Raw genomic sequence first — 20,562 nt, 5'->3', positions numbered from 1 at the left:
AAAACATCCTGAGTCACCATAGATTGTAAGGACACAGGTGTTGCTTTGGTGTCTGTGTGGAGTCAGTCTCGGAGTCCAGTTGGTCAGACTTCTCTGTTGATGTTGATTGTTTTAAATTAAAGTTGACTGAATCCGCGATAATTGAATGAATGAATGAAATAAGTTTATTTCGGTCATATAATCAACCATCAACAATTTTGTGTGACCAGATTAACAGTACAGATTAGACATATTTAACAATCATACACATTTACACACAAAAAGAAAAGAAAAGAAAAAGAATGACCGAAAAAGGAATAGGCTGAAGCCAAAGCTTATATTTGCCTATCCTGTACATCAGGGGTCCCCAAATTACTGCCCGCGAACCGGATCCGGCCCCCCAGCATCCAAAATCCAGCCCACGGGAAGTTCCAAGTAAAAAAATGTTTTATTTTTTTTTTTAGATTTTTTTATTTTATTTTTTATTTTTTATTTTATCTTTCCTTTCTAATCCATTTCCTACCGCTTGTTACTCTCGGTGTTTCCTAGCCGCTCAGGCCAATCATGCTGTATAAAAACGAATTTTCCCATCGATAACGTGACAAAGTTAAATGTTGATGAACATCAATATTAATTGATGTTAAATGACAAAACGGATTATAAAGACAATGCATATATATATATATATATATATATATATATATATATATATATATATATATATATATATATATATATATATATATATATATATATATATATACATATATATATATATATATATATATATATATATATATATATATATACAGCCCGGCCCCCGGCCAAATTTTGTTAACCCAATGCGGCCCCCGAGTCAAAAAGTTTGGGGACCCCTGCTATACATTCACTGAAAATTAGATTGCCTGGAACATCAACGTTAAAAAAAAATCAATGGGATGAAAGTAATTGTTACTATATTTTATAATTTTCAATTATTTCACCTTTCAAGGTTTTCTTAAACCTTAACAAAGAACTACATTTCTTCAGTCATCACTGAGCTTGTTCCACCATTTAACTCCTAAAACTGAAATACATTTGTATTTTATATTCGTTCTTACTTTACCTATTTCAAAAATCAATATCCCCGTAAATTATAGTTTTCTCCTCTTAATTTAGATAAATACGTACATACATAAATAATTCATATCGCAAAAATACACACCCAACTGTTCAATTATTTTAATTTGTTTTATTCGGCAACCGGAAGTCGAAGCCGAGTGAACAGGAAATCTAATGAACATCCGACCTGCTACACTTTACTGTGAAGGGTCACCACTTCCTGTATACGCCGTACCCAGGAAGTGGTGACAAATCCGGCTGGTGAACGTTGGGTGCTGCTTTAAAGCAATAATTATTATTATTTTTTTACTTACAACACATTTTTCTCCGTTTTGTCATGTCTGCTAGAAACCCAGGCACCACGCTCGGTAAGTGTGAGTATGCTCAGGCTAAAATAAACCCGCGTGAAATAATGTCACGTGCAGCCTATTGCATTAGGCTCAACTTTTAGTTTGACTAAAATACTGTACATGCAATACTATTACTTCACACTCCTGTGTATTATCAAATGTCAAATTGTGAGATTGTAACTTGTCAAGGTTGCTATCTGACCTTTTGTCTGCTTAATAAGTAACGTTTTAGAGGTTGTTGACCTTTTACACCCACGAATTACACTTTCATATTCGGTATACAGGAGCATATTTTACATAGCTCTATATATATTCCATAATAACGGTGCTATTTTTCATTATATATTGCAAGTACTGCCAGAGTGAGAACTCTGGTTAAATATTTAAATGTTTAAAATCTCATGACCAGAATTGTACTTCTAACAGTAGTATTCAGCTGACAGCAATGCAGCAATAACTCACATAAATACTATTTAATACCTTCCAAAGCAAACATGTTTGTTAAGCCTAAACTTGTCCCTTTAACCTCCCGTCCTACTATGTTTGCTTAACTTAATCAAATAAGAAATAAACAAATAAGAAATAATTACCATGAAATGCATTATATGAATATTTGCTCGTTACCAATGGTATTAAGTCTTGCTTGGCAGAAACACACATTTTCAGGTTGTGATCCCCAAAACGTGCAGTAAAATAATGCATGTTAGTATTGTTGTTAACTAGGGATGTCCGATAATGGCTTTTTGCCGATATCCGATATTCCGATATTGTCCAACTCTTTAATTACCGATACCGAAATCAACCGATACCGATATCAACCAATATATGCAGTCGTGCAATTAACACATTATTATGCCTAATTTGGACAACCAGGTATGGTGAAGATATCCATCCATCCATCCATTTTCTACCGTTTATTCCCTTTGGGGTCGCGGGGGGCGCTGGAGCCTATCTCAGCTACAATCGGGCGGAAGGCGGGGTACACCCTGGACAAGTCGCCACCTCATCGCAGGGCCAACACAGATAGACAGACAACATTCACACTCACATCCACACACTAGGGCCAATTTAGTGTTGCCAATCAACTTATCCCCAGGTGAAGATAAGGTACTTTAAAAAAAAAATTAATACAATAAGATAAATACATTAAAAACCTTTTCTTGAATAAAAAAGAAAGTAAAACAATATAAAAACAGTTACATAGAAACTAGTAATTAATGAAAATTAGTAAAATTAACCGCTAAAGGTTAGTACTATTAGTGGACCAGCAGCATGCACAATCATGTGTGCTTACGGACTGTATCCCTAGCAGACTGTATTGATATATATTAATAAATAATGTAGGAACCAGAATATTAATAACAGAAAGAAACAACCCTTTTGTGTGAATGAGTGTGAATGAATGGAGGAGGGAGGTTCTTTGGGTTGGTGCACTAATTGTAAGTGTGTCTTGTGTTTTTATGTTGATTTAATTAAAAAAACAAACAAAAAAAACAAAACAAAAAAAAACCCGATACCGATAATAAAAAAACGATACCGATAATTTCCGATATTACATTTTAACGCATTTATCGGCCGATAATATCGGCAGGCCGATATTATCGGACATCCCTAGTGTTAACCAGTCAATTCTTTTTAAATGACTTATTCCAGAAATAAACATCACATATATTTTATAAGACCAGTAACTTCTTTATAAAAAAACAAAAAACAGACAAATAAAACAAGTTGGAAGACACATACACCTTATATTTAAGAATAGCGTTGAAAAAAGAAAATACATAGTGTGGCCCAAAGTGTGGCCCGCACATTTTGAAAATACTATTACAAAGAAAAGGCATTTTTTTTAACTTTAAAACATTGCTAAAAAAAACCCAACATATAATCAATGGATTGATCTGAAGTTGATATCGACATTTAAGCATTGAAAGTAAAAATGATACATATTGATGTATGACTTTTTTTTTTTTTTTTTTAGAGTGGGGGCCTTTCAGATCCCCGAGACATTTAGTTATTTCATTTTATATATTTATTTAAAAAAAAAAAGATGAATTCCATTTTGAAAAAAAAAAAAAAGGGAACATTTTGCATATTTTGTGGTTTTGCCATAAAAAACAGGTGTTTCTTTGGAAAAAAAGGGCATAAAACTTAAAAAGATAAACATTATGGCAATGGATAGATCTCAAGTTGACATAGAAATATATAAGCGTTGAAAATCAAAAAGGATACATTAAAGTATGACTTACAGTGTTTCCCACAGGACAGGCATCTATTTGTGGTGGTGCGGTCGGCGGGCGGGCGGGCGGGGGGTTTGCGGCGACAGCGGCGATGACCAAGAAGAACGCGGAGTTGGAATATAATTACAACATTTTATGTACATATTTATATACAGATTTGAACAATTAGTGATTCACTGAAATATATTTATTAATTGTGGTTCTTACAAAAAATATATCTTCCATCCATCCATCCATTTTCTACCGCTTATTAAAAGCTAAAATGTCTCTTAAAGCTCTGCCCCTTTAATTAGTGAATACTAAATAATTTAACTTTAGCCTACTACTACAACCATATTATTTACCAGCAACATGAAGTGAAACAGAGGCAGAGGTGTCCTGCCACAGTCAGTCAACCTCCTCCTCCTCCTCCTCCTGCTGCTGCTGCTGAACAGGTCGCACCTGTGGTCCGAACTGTAGGCCTACCTCCTTTCCAAGTCCAGCCCTTTTCGGCCGTTGAAAATATTTTTCTATACTCATCTGTGTGAAGGAGTGAACATCCAACATTAGAATTTATTACTAACGAGCAGAAGCGCTCTATGTACAGTGCCGTCTAACCTTAAGCGGCAGCAGCTCAACACATGCAGGGTTCAATGTTAAGTTTTTTTTCTACTTGCCTGACTTCTCAAATCTACTTGCCCCAATATTTGTACTTGTCCTGCCTAGGTTTTTTTCTGGCTGTGTAGTGCTCATGGCTTATATCTTAATAGAATCCTTCCCGTTGACTATTTACAACACTACACAGTATTTATTATTATTATTATTATTATCTATAATTGCATTTAAATGGCATTGCATACATGTAAAATTAAATGCTATTTCACATTATTTGACCAGTAGCAGTTACACTCATCTGAACAGGTCAGCCACCTGTTTAAAGCCCAATCACAGTTGAAATCTTGAAATGAATGGTCTTTAATGGCCAAAACATTAACCTGGACAACATTTTAACAGCTGGTTGGCTCAGATTTTATTCTTTTCATTGCATTCACATGCTGCAGTGGACAATTTAGCTTCAGTCCATGTGTGTTTATTGACAACATGGTTATAACCTGGACACATTAGCTCGTCGGTATTGTAACACGTGACTGTTACTACGAGCGTCTGCCCCGGGCCACGAGTCAAACAGCGGCGGTGTTCATGAAGCAGCGTCAGGCTGCTCACCGTCAGTGAAACGCTCGGTGAAATCACGGATTAACGTTAAATATATGACGAGCCGCGAGCGATGCAGCTATAACCTATCTACTAGTGATGGGTTGATGAGGCGTCATGAAGCGTTTTGACACATTGCAAAACTGTATTGATACTGTGTCGATACTGTGTCACTAAATAATGACATCTGCTGGACATTAAAAATCCCTACAGGCAACCTATGGACCGACTCAACTGACACTGATTTTATGACCTAGTACAGTGGTTCTCAAATGGGGGTACGCGAACCCCTGGGGGTACTTGAAGGTATGCCAAGGGCTATGTGAGATTTTAAAAAAATATTCTAAAAATAGCAAAAATTCAAAAATCCTTTTATATATTTATTGAATAATACTTCAACAAAATATGAATATATGTTCATAAACTCAGTGAAGCACAAGCTCAGGTTTGTCACTAAAATGTCTGTCAAAAAGAACTGTGAAAAGAAATGTAACTATGCAATATTCAGTGTTGACAGCTAGATTTTTTGTGGACATGTTCCATAAATATTGATGTTAAAGATTTATTTTTTTTGTGAAGAAATGTTTAGAATTAAGTTCATGAATCCAGATGGACCTCTAATACAATCCCCAAAGAGGGCACTTTAAGTTGATTATTACTTCTAGGTGTAGAAATCTTTATTTATAATTGAATCACTTGTTTATTTTTCAACAAGTTTTTAGTTATTTTTATATCTTTTTTTTCCAAATAGTTCAAGAAAGACCACTACAAATGAGCAATATTTTGCACTGTTATACAATTTAATAAATCAGAAACTGATGACATAGTGCTGTATTTTACTTCTTTATCTCTTTTTTTTCAACCAAAAATGCTTTGCTCTGATTAGGGGGTACTTGAATTTAAAAAAAAATCACAGGGGGTACATTGCTGAAAAAAGGTTGAGAACCACTGACCTAGTATATACAATAATATAAACCAAGTCATTGTATTTCATTTAGGATTATTTCATAACTTCATTTAAATAAAAATATATTTTTTGTCTTTTTTAGATACAGTCAATAAATAATGTGAACATGTATCATAACATGGAAATCTAAGAGAACGTGTTGTGAATGAGGATGCTTGTGGACCTGGAAATTATTATTTATTTATTTTTACACATTTTTATTTAAAAAAAAACAGTTTTTCCAACGTATTCAATTTTAGACGCTTTCTCTTCTTAGTTATTATTTCTCCGGCTGTAGAAAAGAGCCGCTCACAGGGCACAGAGGAGGCGTCAGTGCGACACAGTTCGCGTATCGGTCACGTGACCAAAACAGCTCATGATCGGTCACGTGACTTTCTAAAAGCGGTACGCGCACCGACACAGGGTTTCGCTCTTTGAGCTCGACGCATGCGCCGATGCATCGGTGTTGCCGGACCCATCACTACTATCTACCTATAACACCTGTAAAAATGAAGCAATGCTACCACGCTAGCAAGCGTTAGCTCGCCGGCTATGAGCCACCAAGCTGCTAACTGTCGCCAAAAGGCACCATTTAAGTTTTTTTCCCCAAGGCATCCTGGATCAAGGCTTTCAGCAGCTTTTGGACGTTTGAGGTAGAAACGTAGGAAGCGCCATCATTATGAAAAGTAGCCGGCGAGTATTTTGATTCCGTCCAACAACCGTCCGTCCCTCTTCTTCTTCTTCTTCTTCTTCTTCTTCTTCTGGCCCACCAGGTGAATTAAGTGCTATTGCATAGTGCATAGTAGGCTACCGCCACCTACTGCACCTGAGGTGTAACTACAAGCAACATTCACAGACAGTCCCATTGCTTTTATGAGCGGTCGACCGAGTCAAAAGCCGAAAAATCCATTTGTGGCGGACGTAATTCTTTCGTGGCGGGCCGCCACAAATAAATGAATGTGTGGGAAACACTGACTTATGTTTAACACATGACTGGGACCCGTTTTGGTCCGCGGGACCTTTAACATTCACCATAATTGAAGGGAGTCCTAAAGGTTACAATATAAATTGTATTGGTTTTGAAAAGGAAAAATATCAAAATGGCCTCCGCATGCTTTAATTTTTCAGTGTGCGGCCCTCAGTGAAAAAAGTTTGATTTAGTCAGTATCAGCTTAATGCTACTATTAAGCTCTGAAATGCATCAATGATTGACAACAATCTTGATTGTCACATATATTATTTGTTTCCTGCACAAACAGTAACTTGAAGTTAAAAAAAGTGTGCTGTCCAAAATCTGCAGTAAAAATGACATACAGGCATTTATTTTTTCTACATAATAACTGTTTTTCTTTTCCTTATTACATGTGGGCAACAGACCTGAAGTGGATCTCCAAAGTGAGAGTGAACACACAAGCTGTGCTAAGGAGAGCACAGCACATCCAAGGACAGAAGACCCCCAAAAAACAGTGGCAGGTACAACAACCGTTGTAGTATTCATCTGGGTATTGAGCATTGGATTTTGCTTTTATTATCTAGTATGAAACCTTTAATATCTGTTTAGGCACTGTTTTACTTATAATAATTATTCTTTAAGCGCAAGTTTGTTTGGTTTATTATTGATTAAGATGAAATAATATATGATATATAATCAATTGTTACATATTGTCATCCACAGGCTGCCTGGCTACTGAAGGCTGTCACTTGTATCGATCTGACTACACTGGCGGGAGATGATACACCATCCAACGTCCATCGACTGTGCATGAAAGCCACTCAGCCAGTCCAGTATGACTTGCTCAAGAAGATGGATATGCATGATAAAGGTCTGTGCCTAATGTCATCACGCTGAGTTGCACCGAATTGGAATATTTGTTATTTTAGAGCGTTAGCTATCAATAAAATAAAATGTCCTTAAGTCTGGATGCAAAAAAGCATAAACAGTAGATCCCCATATTTTTTTCTTTGTTACATTTTGTGTATACGATATACTTATGATACCCAAGTTTGTAAATTTTTAAAGTTCCTAACCTAAGTCACTAAACCTTTTTGAACAGGATGTCAAGACTTGATAACTAACTGCACATGTTTGTAAGAACAATACTGTATACTATTTGCTTGTAATGGTATTGTAGTATGTGAAACTAAATTCAAAATGTGTTTCACAATAGTGTGCCAAATATCAAAATCAGGCATTTTCCATTATTCACAGTGTTTTGCTATTGAGTATAGAGGGAATTTACTGTCTTATACAATTAGAAAAATAATCAAATGTTTACAACGTTTAATATATTTGTATTTAGTTTTTTTAAATGTAATGTCTGTATTTATATTATTACTGTATTCTTCAGTTATTGTTTTTACTACATAAAGGCTTTAACAATGTCAAACAATAGAATATTTGATTCATTGTTTATTACTGAATAAATAGAACATAACATAATTATTCATTGAAAGTAGAGTTTTGTTTTTATCTGTGTGCATTATTTTTCCACAATATAATTTTTATTATCCACAGTATTTTTTGTTTTTTAAATAATAAAGTTATTTTAAAAATAATTATTTAATGTATGTTTTAATGTGCTGTATGTGCATGATCAGCCATTATATATAATGTTATATTTAATTTTGAAATATAATGAAATAGTTTTTTAAAATAATTTATTATTTAATGTCTTTTTTATTTTTCATAATTTAATTGATGATTCATTAAAATGTACTGCCTCATATAATGTGTATGTATTATATTCCTATGCCTACACAATTAAATAAATAATTATAAATGGGTTGTACTTGTATAGCGCTTTTCTACCTTCAAGGTACTCAAAGCGCTTTGACACTACTTCCACATTTACCCATTCACACACACATTCACACACTGATGGAGGGAGCTGCCATGCAAGGCGCTAACCAGCAGCCATCAGGAGCAAGGGTGAAGTGTCTTGCTCAGGACACAACGGACATGACGAGGTTGGTACTAGGTGGGGATTGAACCAGGGACCTTCGGGTTGCGCACGGCCACTCTCCCACTGCGCCACGCCGTCCCAATTCCAATTACATATTTGTATTGTTTTTTTACATTTTAAAAAGAAAAATTATTCTTAAATGTGTTGCAAAATAATCTTTTTTTTTTTCTTTAAAAAAAAAAAAAGTTTTTATTTTTGTACAATGTACGTATAGTATATATCCAGATTTTAGGGCCACCCTTTATTTTTATACCTTGACCAGTTTGGTTTACATCCTACAAGGGGCAGCACAGACCACTTTAGATCATTGAGCGCGTGGTTCACTGTACTGTATTACAGTATTTGTGTTGTCTTGTAGGTTTGACAACCGCTGCAGTGTGCGTGTATCCGTCACGTGTTGCAGATGCTGTTAAAGCTCTAAAAGCTGCAAATTCCAATCTGCCCGTTGCATCAGGTAAAAAAACAAATACTGATATATTACTCTTTATTCAAATGAAATTCTTATAATACCAATATAATTACATTGTCCCTTCTAGTGGCCACTGGTTTCCCAGCCGGTCAGACACCGCTGGAGACCCGCTTGCAAGAAGTCCGCATGGCCGTTGCAGACGGTGCAACTGAGATCGACATCGTCATCAACAGGACTCTCGCCCTCACGGGACAGTGGGAAGGTAGGGAGCAACCTCACACTGCCAGAACATCACAATCGATTTTTTTGTCACAAGATGGAATATTTATACTTAATCACAGCCATGTACGACGAGATCTGTCAGTTTAGAGAGGCTTGTGGCGACGCCCACATGAAGACCATTTTGGCGATCGGAGAGCTGGGCACCTTCACCAACGTCTACAAGGCCAGTCTGGTCTCCATGATGGCCGGTCAGTTGCACCAAAACAACATTCTGCTTTGATTTACTTGCATGTATTCAAATGTGCTCAAAAAGTACTTACACACATATTCAAATATTTTAAATATAAATATAATTAAACAAAACAGACAATATACTTTCCTTGGCAGAAGAAACATTAAATGTTGTTTTAGCTTCTTAAAAACCATATTACAGTAAAAATGTGTTTATCGTTGTTAACATCTGGGCACTTCTGGGTCTTAGGCGATGGTTTATAGCTCCATTAAGCTACTGTTTATTTACCTAAATCTGTGAAGATTTAGGCCTATTTTGAAAGGTAAATATAAAAGCGAAAAAATATTTAAAATGGGATGGAGTGGATTTTTACACTCTTCAGAAAAATATATTTTTAAAAGATTTAAAACCATTTACAGTATCATCAGCAATAGGTTACTGCCACCTCACTTCATTTAACACCTATGGTATTTGGAGAAGAAAAGATTGAAGACACATCATGTCTTTCCATCTGAGGGGTCCACAAATGAAGCATTAATCCGTGAAAGACAAAGTTGAACTTATTCGTGCAACGGTACGTAACGTATTGGATTGACATAACGAGTGCCGTGCTGCTCTGATTGTGACGCAAAAAAAGGAAAAGGATGCTGCTGCTACAAATATTAGTCTTGTTTACAATTCATGTCTGCAGTTGTTTTATGCTGTAAAGTTCATTATTTTGTCTTATTATTTAGCTGTCAATGTCTTTGTTGTTCAGCAATGTTTGCAAACAATATCAAGATTCAGTATATGCTGTTGAACCTATTAGAGATTTATTAGTATAGTTTATTATTACTATTAAGGATATTTTCTTGATGCTAACAAATATCACCGAAGATGCTATAATGTTGTCATCCGTCTGAAAGCACTTGGCTTTCTAGCACAACAACTAAGCTTTTAGTTTCTGGTATGAAAATCAACAACAAAAATACGGTGAATTGGAACAACAATAACAATATTTATTACTAGGACTTAACATGATTTTAGTTTATTTGCGCAACGAGGTCTTTGTAGTTATATTTAGGCATGGCAACCACAAAAGAACAAAAAACTAAAGCGATCTATTGTCATTTCTTTATGTTTAGTTCTGCTCACAAACACTACTAATATAACTCGATTGCATTACAGAAAGTTTCTCAAACAAATCAAATGTTCGAACAAACTTTTTACAAATTGATCCCTGCAGACACAAACATAGTTCGATTGTATTCCATAAGATGATAAAAGTGATATTTTTGAGAGCCATTTTCTTCGACGCACATTGTTTTTTTCCTGACTTTATTACCTTTTTATAAACGATTTATTTCAGGACTCTATGAAAGCTTTCTTATTTCTTTATTTGAACAAGAACAGAACAGCAATACGGCATTTTCTAATCAAACTCTACACTCCCTCTCACTTGTTTTATTGCTACGGTCAAGCTGCTTGACCATTGTATGAATGAAGCCGCAAAGAAGAAAAACGGACGTGACGTCATATGCCACTGTCCTATATTTTTATAGCTACAGCATTAAAAAAACCTTCTAAATATAGTTTTTAACATTATGAGAGCACTTTCGGCATGAAATAACACGCCTCAGTCACATTCACGCAATGTGACTATAGCAATGCTTCTGAGGCTAAGCCAATCAGTGGCCACGATACTGAACAGCGTGCTCTGGTTGGTTTGGTCTCATCTAGAGACCAGTACTCGTGGAGTATTGATATTTTCAGTTTATTTAGCCATTGAAAATGCTTAATTTATGGCAAAAATGTAGAATATGTATTAAAAATGTGATGTAGTGAAGCTGCAACATTTGAAGCGTGATGTGGCAAGGGTCTAACCTGACTCTCGCCAGACCCTTGTAGTTAGCTGAGCTCCACACAAAGGTCTGGGTTCGAAGGCATTGCAAACTCCTTCCAGATAGCAAAAAATAATGAACCAATCAGGATCGCCGGGCGGGATTTCATAGATGTGACGTAGCGCCGAAGCGACTGTTTGATTCAAACAACAATGGCGGCACGTAGCCCTTGCTGCGTCGTGTGCTGACATTGATTCTGCTATTGCAACTGTTTTGTCGAATATAGCAAATATTAATTCTTTAAAAGATGAACAGAGAACGGTTTTGAAGGCATTTATTGGTGACAAGGATGTTTTGGCTCTTCTTCCGACTGGGTTAGGATTTCCCAGCGCCGCTCTCATCAGCCTCAAGGGTTGATTTCGATGTGAGTGGTTGAAGTAGCATGTCATTCAAGATAACGAACAAGTGGTTTTGATTTTTTTTACAAGGCTCTGCCTTCTGAAATACATCTCCAATTGAGAACTCCCAGATCCTTGTGCGGAGCTCAGCGAACTACAAGGATCTGGCGAGAGTCAGGTTAGCAAGGGACGACTAGTATACATTTGCATAACATGAGTTATTTTAGTAATTTGAACCTGTGATATTATCCGATCAAACAGTCGTCAAAATAAAAAAAACATTAAAAACTTTACATTTTTCATATTTTTGTTTTGGACTGAAGTTTTATTGAGATATGTATTGAGTTGAGTTGAGTTTATTTAGCAAAAAGTAAAAAAAATAAAAAAAATAATCAATGTTTTTACACCCTTCAAAAACTTTGGGTCTTTCTTTTAAACAAATCTTTAAATCAAATGGTTTGGTCTCATCTAGTGACCAATACTACTCTAGTATTGATGTTTTAGTTCACCTAGCCATGTTTATTCTTAAAAGTGCTTGATTTAGGACAAAAATACGTAGAATATGCTTAAAAAAACCTCACCCAAAAATCCGCGATCGAGTGAAGCTGCAAACTTCAAAGCGCCCCGTAGACGGGACGACTGTATTGTTATTTTAGTGTTTACATATATTCATCTTCTTCCGTTTTAATGTGTAAAATTTTAGAGTGTTTCCTAATGATAAAGGCATAACATGTGATGTTTGTAATAGGGAAAGGTGTTAATGTGTCTTGTATTCTTAGCATTTAAGATAGCTAACTATTAGCGCACTAGCTGCGTCTCCATGAAGTACTGTATCACTGTGACTTTTTCAAAGTGGGGTGATCAATCACGGTTTTACGATAATTACAATTTGAAACGATAATAAGAATAGTCGAGAATTTTATCTTGTAATTGTTACATCCCTAGTCAGGGGTGTCCAAACTTTTTATGGAGGGGCCACGAATAAAAAAATTGAAAGATGCAGAAACATTTTGTTCATCAAAGAAGCTTAATTCATTTCATTTGGAGAATGTGAATGTGAGTGTGAATGTTGTCTGTCTATCTGTGTTGGCCCTGCGATGAGGTGGCGACTTGTCCAGGGTGTACCCCGCCTTCCGCCCGAGTGCAGCTGAGATAGGCTCCAGCGCCCGTCGTGACCCCAAAGGGAATAAGCGGTAGAAAATGGATGGATGGATGGAGAATAAAGCAATTGCTCATAGCTACAGATTGCATAACTTTGTTTTACCAACCATTGAAGTGAAAAAGTTAGTGTGAAGGAGAGCTCTGCAAAGAAAAATAATATTGATTGAATAAAGACAGAAATGATCAAAAGTCTACACCATACTGAAGCAGAATGCGTCAATGTAACGCCAGTAAAGGACGTTAAAATAATATCTAAAAGGCGGACATTTATCCATGAACAATTGAAAAAGCTGCTAAAGGTGATTTTTGACAGAGAAGCAGCTGGAAGGAGATACTGTGCAAGTTCACTCTCCAGGGTCATTGCTGTACCTTATTACACTACTTCATAAATCTACTCTCGTAGTTTGTAGTAAATTCTATTGTAATGTTTTTCACACAGTATGTCATCCTTCCAAGGCTTTTTTTCCTCAAATTATCTTAATTAAACACACACATTTTATTTGAATATGCTAGTACACACACACACTCACACACATACACAGGCATGCAATGCTTAACAGGCCATCACATAATAAGCTGATTACAGAACCAAATTGTCAGGGGCTCTGATAGAGATCATTATTAAAATGCATTGCTTTTGTCACCGCTCTCACTTTTTAATCTCCTCTTGTTCCTATGAATTGCGGATGAGATTTCTGAAATTGAATGATAATTTCATCTATTAATCTCTGACGCAAACTATTCCCCCCTCCCAACCCCTGCCCACACAAATGGATTGAGCTTCATTACCTCCACCCGTATTTAATAACCGTTATCCATTATCTAATAATTAAGACACCCCATAACGAATCTTAAGGATTACGGCAGTTTGAGGCTCAAAAAAAGACCCAACTGGGGAAAAAAATTCCTAGCACATGTCTTTAATGAACTGGAAAATGTTCATCTTGTTCTGTTCCGTAATGAACGGTCATTATACACCAGGCAGGCAGGGGGCTGATTTAAGGAGTTTGTGGGTAATCTATTAAAAGAGCCTACTTTCATCTTCTATTTTTATCAGGAAATCTGATAATTGGCTGCAAAGGAAAAATGAAGGATTTTATTGATGAGCGTACAGCTGTCCTCTTGTTAGCCATCAGCAGCAACATCTGTTCTTGTCTAAGCGGGCCTAAGAGTCCAGTCCACCTTCTTATAGTCTGTTTTTAAGTAGAGCACCCAATCAGGAATAGATTGGAATAGGACTGTGCACAGATGAGTGGAATACCTTTACAGTTGCTTTAAAACTCCGTAGATATTTTGGGCGCTACATGATTTAGTGGAAATGCTCATTTTGTAGGGCGGAGTGGCTTTACAACATCATGTTGAAAAGCCACAAGAATAAAAACAAGAATTAGGTGCACGAGTTTACATTTATTTATTTGAGATTTCTAAACACATAAACCCCATTAATATTTTGGTTATATGGTGTAACCCATTGATATCGACCAAGTCATCAAGTTCTTGTCCACTGCGGTCTTCTTATTACTAAAAAATGTCCGCTTAAGTCGACGTCAAAATAGGGATCGGTACACAATTTGGTACTTTTTATAGACGCAATATCTCGATACCTTTTTTTGCTCGTGACGTCATGTTTGATTGCAAACTAAACACCGGCTCAAACATTTGGCAAGGAAACAATCACTCAAGCAGAACTCAACCAAACTGCCTCTAAGTAATCTTACAATTTTTCATGTCAACAAAACAAGAAGAAGAAGACGCTCAAACATGAAGTAAGGCTCAGTTTTTCCAAAATGTGCTAGCTTGATTTTAAATTATATTGGCTTTGACATACACATGCTTCTGATTATTATTAGAAACTTTACATGGCGATTTCAACATCTCCAAATTTGGTAATGAAAACTACAGCTAAGATGCACGTTACAATCAAACAGCAAGTGTGTAATAAGTACAATTCTTACAGTATAAACACATTTAGGGCACAGCAAAAGACTAGATTCCACTTAATGGCAAAGACTACTCCTTGACTAGGCAATCGTTGTCTACACGTAACTGGCCTTTAAAGTCTTGGACTTGCAATTGAATGCAAATTCTCCTATAAGATACTTCCAAATGAGACTCAGAAATGTAGTAAGAAAACAAGATATACAAACTGGACAGCACAGTTATCATAATCAACTCATTTTTAGATTTTACATTTTACTGTTAAACAATTAACATTTATTAACACACACAAAAGTAACAAATAGTTGAGTACCGGTATCGATTCTCAGGTACCATGGTTCAATTGTAAAAGGTACAATTTTAACATGTAACATGTCTTTTAAAAAGTAGAACAAACTTCTAAATCGTGTTGTGTAAAAATGAATGTACTACAATAGTTTTATTAAGTAATCAAATATTGATTGTTCCTTAGATTTTCTGTTCTGATGATTTAATTTTTAAGTGGAAACATCAACTGTAGTCAGTCAGCATCGCTAACAAAAGTTAATAGGGCTTGACCTTGTCAAGTTACTAGACATTGTACAACTTTCGTAAGTATATATAAACTTTTAACCATCTTCTTAACGTCCATCCTTCCAGGCTCCGACTTCATCAAGACGTCTACAGGAAAAGAATCTGTCAATGCCACCTACCCTGTCGCCATAGTGATGGTGAGGGCCATACGCGACTACTTCCTGTGCACAGGCCAGAAGGTACTGTAATTCTCTGAATGTTTTGAATGCAAATAATATATACCATATTTTCTGGGCTATAGAGCACACGGTATTTAAGCTGCACCCCCCAAATTTGAGAGGAAATAAATATTTTTACATATATTAGCCGTATCGGACTATAAGACACAGATATATATACCTTTTCGAAAGATTTTGTAAATGTTTATTTACATACCTTTATTGTTTCCAAACGGTGCCTGTCACATGGTAGTAAAACAGCTGATCAAAGAAAATAGAAGTCATCGTCATGAACCCACTAGCTGCGGAGGCCAGCTCACTAATCAGCTAACTAGACTCAATAACTCCACAGTGATGTTTTGGTCAATTTACGAAACTAAAACAATACAAAAAGAATGCCAATGGTAAGTTAATAATGCTAACAGAGACACTTGTAAACATGTTAGCATATTTGCTAATGACGCTAGCTTGATTTCATTATGATGACACTCACAAATATGCATGAAAACACTCCCACAGACAAACAAGAATGACAAACACATTACGGGAGAACACCCGCACCGTAACACAACATAAACACAACAGAACAAATACCCAGAATCTAACTCTTCCGGGACGCTACAAAATACACCCCCCGCTACCACCAAACACACACACACACACACACACACACACACACACACACACACACACACACACACACACACACACACACACACACACACACCTTGTAGCGTCCCGGAAGAGTTAGTGCTGTAAAGGGTTCTGGTTCTGGTTTGGTGCGGATTCACAGTGTGGCTTATATTTCTAACAGTGTTAAAGTTTTTTATTCGGCTACCCTCAGTGTAACCTGTATCGCTGTTGATGCAGAAGCTGCACATGTTATGTGACTGGGCCAGCACTCGTTTGGCTGGCTGGCTGGCTGGCTGGCGGGCCAGCTCTAGTGTTAATTTGATATTGCCTCAAGGGCCAAGTGAAATTACACGGCAGGCCAAATTTGGCCCGCGGGCCAGAGTTTGACACCCATGCTATAGACGGTTTTACTTGGGTTCAAAGCACGAAACAGGAATACATTTTAAACCCGCAGCACCTGCAGTGAGCGAACTCGTCTGAAATATGTCGCCACAGCACAAACAATAACACACCTTTTCAGTGTCTCTGTCGGTGTTATATGAAAAGTATTTTTTAAGCCGCAAGGTTCAAAGCTTTGGAAAAAAGTTGCGGCTTATAGTCGGGTAAATACAATGATAAAATGAACAAGATGGACTGGATAGAAGTCCCATAACTGTGTAAATGTTAAAAATCCATTGTGTGTGTGTGTGTGTGTGTGTGTGTGTGTGTGTGTGTGTGTGTGTGTGTGTGTGTGTCCTTTCAGGTGGGTTTCAAGCCTGCGGGGGGCATCCGCACAGCCAAGGAGTCTTTGGTGTGGCTCATGCTAATCAAGGAGGAGCTGGGCAATGATTGGCTCTCTCCTCACCTCTTTCGCTTGGGAGCCAGCAGTCTATTGGCTGACATTGAGAGACAGGTGGAAACGCAGCCCATACAAAATTTGAAACAATGTTTCACGTTTTGACAATAATAATCATGAATGTGTTGTTTGGCCAGATTTATCATCATGTGACTGGACAGTATGCAGCCTACCATGAGCTTCCAATGGCCTGAAGTTCCTGAGATGCTCCTAAAGACCAGTAAGGACCTCAAATTCACCATACATTCTAGCAGCTCACTTGTTAAGTTGTTCTACACATTGAACATTGAATCAAGTGTCTGTGACTGAAAAAAACGCAACATTTTATCCTTTAAAGCTGACGGAGCTAATAATAATAAGCAGCACTTGTATCTCAAACACAACATTCAAGCATCAAGAGAAGTCCACGACTGTTTATTGAAGCTAATATAAAGTCAAACTAAAATGCACATTTTTAGTGCATGTCAATGTCTTTTTTTGCCAAACTTCTTTTGGTGCGTTGTCCTTCTTTATAAAGTGCCTGCTTAAGTTGACGTCAACATACAGTCGACTGATTTTGTCCTTGTAAAATTTTGAAACCCTAAGTAATCTTTTTTTTTTAATAATAATCTGTTTATGTCAACATGTGCCGTTACCTGGGGCATCAATACCAGTACTCAACAGTATACATTTTCAGTACTTTTGTATGTCCATGTGGTAATAAATGCTAACTGTTGGATAATAAACTCTCATGTTTTATTTAACAATGAGCTGTTTATGATAACGGTGCTGTCCAGTTGTTAAATATTGTTTTCTTATTACATTTCTGAGTCTCATTTGCAGGTATTATATAGTAAACTTTGCGTGCAGTTGCAATTCCAAAACATTAGATGGCTATAGTGTAGAGAGGGTTTTCAATTTTTTCCCCACAATGCATTGCTCATATCCATATTGAAGGGAGAAAGTTAGTGAAACGCTAATTGTCTCCGATAATTTATCCAATAATATTCATAATGCAGATGACGTGTGCCATTGTCAACTGCTACAATTGAGGTGGAAAGAATAAAACTAGCTTGAATCGCATTCCTAAGCGTATTTCTGGACAAACGGAAGCGGCTGTAAAGAAAAGTTAACGGCGAAGACGAGCATGGATTGCTACAATCAACCGAGATGTAACATGCCGACGACTTTGTGCGTGTTTGTTCGGAACACAAAGCATTTTGTAAGTAAAAAAATAATCTAAAATGAACAACAGCCCCACTTTGCCTTAACTTGATGTGCTTGGTCAAATAACTGATTAGTAGTTGTATTGACAAAAATAGTACTCACTTCTCTTATCCGTACTGTAGCGTCCACATGTAATAAAAGTGAAGCGACATGAGAACAACATTCTCCCAATCCTGCCTGACAGTCACAGTGTGCTGAGATGACCTTAAATCCATGATTATCCAGGGTGTCAAACGTGGGTCGGATCATTTATGAGAGTCCATTACTCTAGCCTGGCTTGATGACACAATATCCACTGGGTTTATACAAATAAACATAAACATCACAAACCCATCCACAAACAAATCCACTATAGCTACAGTATCTTCCATCCATCCATCTTCTTCCGTTTATCCGAGGTCGGGTCGCGGGGGCAGCAGCCTAAGCAGGGAAGCCCAGCCACTTTGTCCAGCACCTCCCGGGGGATCCCGAGGCGTTCCCGGGCCAGCCGGGAGACATAGTCTTCCCAACGTGTCCTGGGTCTTCCCCGTGGCCTCCTACCGGTCGGACGTGCCCATAACACCTCCCTAGGGAGGCGTTCGGGTGGCATCCTGACCAGATGCCCGAACCACCTCACCCGGCTCCTCTCGATGTGGAGGAGCAGCGGCTTTACTTTGAGCTCCCCCCAGATAACAGAGCTTCTCACCCTATCGCTAAGGGAGAGCCCCGCCACCCGGCGCAGGAAACTCATTTCGGCCGCTTGTACCCGTGATCTTGTCCTTTCGGTCATAACCCAAAGCTCATGACCATAGGTGAGGATGGGAACGTAGATCGACCGGTAAATTGAGAGCTTTGCCTTCCGGCTCAGCTCCTTCTTCACCACAACGGATCGATACAGCGTCCGCATTACTGAAGACGCCGCACCGATCCGTCTGTCGATCTCACGATCCACTCTTCCCTCACTCGTGAACAAGACTCCGAGGTACTTGAACTCCTCCACTTGGGGCAGGGACTCCTCCGCAACCCGGAGATGGCACTCCACCCTTTTCCGGGCGAGAACCATGGACTCGGACTTGGAGGTGCAGTATCTTGACTCTTATAATTGTGAAAGTCTTTCAAAGTGTAAAATGGGCTGGTTTGAACAATTAAGTACGGTAGTTATCTCTGCTCCACTGAGACTTGTCGATCTTGTACGGATTCTTGCATCCAATTACGGCTGTTTGCTCCTTATAACATCAGTCATTCTTATCTAATGACTCGCAATCGGTGCATTGTTATTTTCCACTGAATAGTTCAGAAATATTACGCGTAGCTCTATCGTGAACGATGACGCTCGACTTTCAAAATGGCTGCCGCACTGCACTTCTGTGAACATTTTAAAAATCACTCTATAGACTAAAGTGTTGCCTTTCTAGGAAGTAGTCTTTGCTAGTTAGTTGCATGTGCCAGGCTAGGCTTATGTTGCACCCTACAAAATATTTTATATATTACACACCAGCTGTTCAATTTTTACATGTATCTTATCTGTAGTTTTCATTATAGAATGTGTGGGTGTGGAAATCGCCATGTAAAAATTGCTAATGCTAATCAGTAGCATATCTATTGCAAATCTAATGTATATTAGCATTGAGCTAGTGCATTTTGGCAAAGTGGAGCCTTACTTTTACGCTCAAGCGTTTTCCATCAAGCATACTTTTGGCATTGAAAATTGCAGCATTACCTAGAAGATGCTGCTTGATTGATTGTTTCCACGCATACTTTTTGAGGTAGTGTTTAGTCTGCAACTGGACATGTCACGGGCAACAAAAGTATCGAAATATGGCACCATTCGATACCTATTCGTACCAACCCATCCCAAGTTGTAATAATGTCAGTCATTATCGTTAGACACTGTGAAAGGACAACAAACTTACTTTCTAGTCATGTTTGAAAGTAGGAATGGTGTCCAGTTGATGCTAACCACAATGCACACTCCCAAGCTTCCCAAGTCATTAAATGTTACTTGTTACAGATGTTACCTTGCAGCCTGTTCCAGTCTGTGTAGGTCTAAAACTTCATCCCTTTTTACAGCTTTTTGATCTGGGCCTACAGTTTGAATGGACAAGAATGTTTCTGTGACAGGTGTCTTTGATAAAAAGTTGAGATAAGACTGCCTTTCTTAAAGGGACATTACTAATATGTGTGTTTCACGGATACAACACTGGCGTGTGTCCTACTGCTAACTAATCAAA

General features: G+C 37.5%; 1 protein-coding gene across 1 annotated transcript; it reads left to right on the top strand.

The window, feature by feature from the left end:
* Positions 1-1,294: 1,294 nt before the first annotated feature.
* On the top strand, positions 1,295-17,871 carry dera (deoxyribose-phosphate aldolase (putative)). Its single transcript, XM_061959023.1, has 9 exons — positions 1,295-1,448; positions 7,180-7,277; positions 7,480-7,627; positions 9,126-9,221; positions 9,304-9,438; positions 9,518-9,646; positions 15,587-15,699; positions 17,054-17,203; positions 17,284-17,871. The coding sequence occupies exons 1-9, from the start codon at positions 1,418-1,420 to the stop codon at positions 17,338-17,340; spliced, it is 957 nt and encodes a 318-aa protein (XP_061815007.1). The 5' UTR covers positions 1,295-1,417; the 3' UTR covers positions 17,341-17,871.
* The last annotated feature ends 2,691 nt before the right edge of the window (positions 17,872-20,562 follow it).

The sequence above is a fragment of the Nerophis lumbriciformis genome, linkage group LG05, assembly GCF_033978685.3.
Source record: "Nerophis lumbriciformis linkage group LG05, RoL_Nlum_v2.1, whole genome shotgun sequence".
Taxonomy (NCBI): domain Eukaryota; kingdom Metazoa; phylum Chordata; class Actinopteri; order Syngnathiformes; family Syngnathidae; genus Nerophis; species Nerophis lumbriciformis.
The sequence above is the reverse complement of the archived record's forward strand: the minus strand, read 5'-3'. Positions and strand labels throughout refer to the sequence as shown.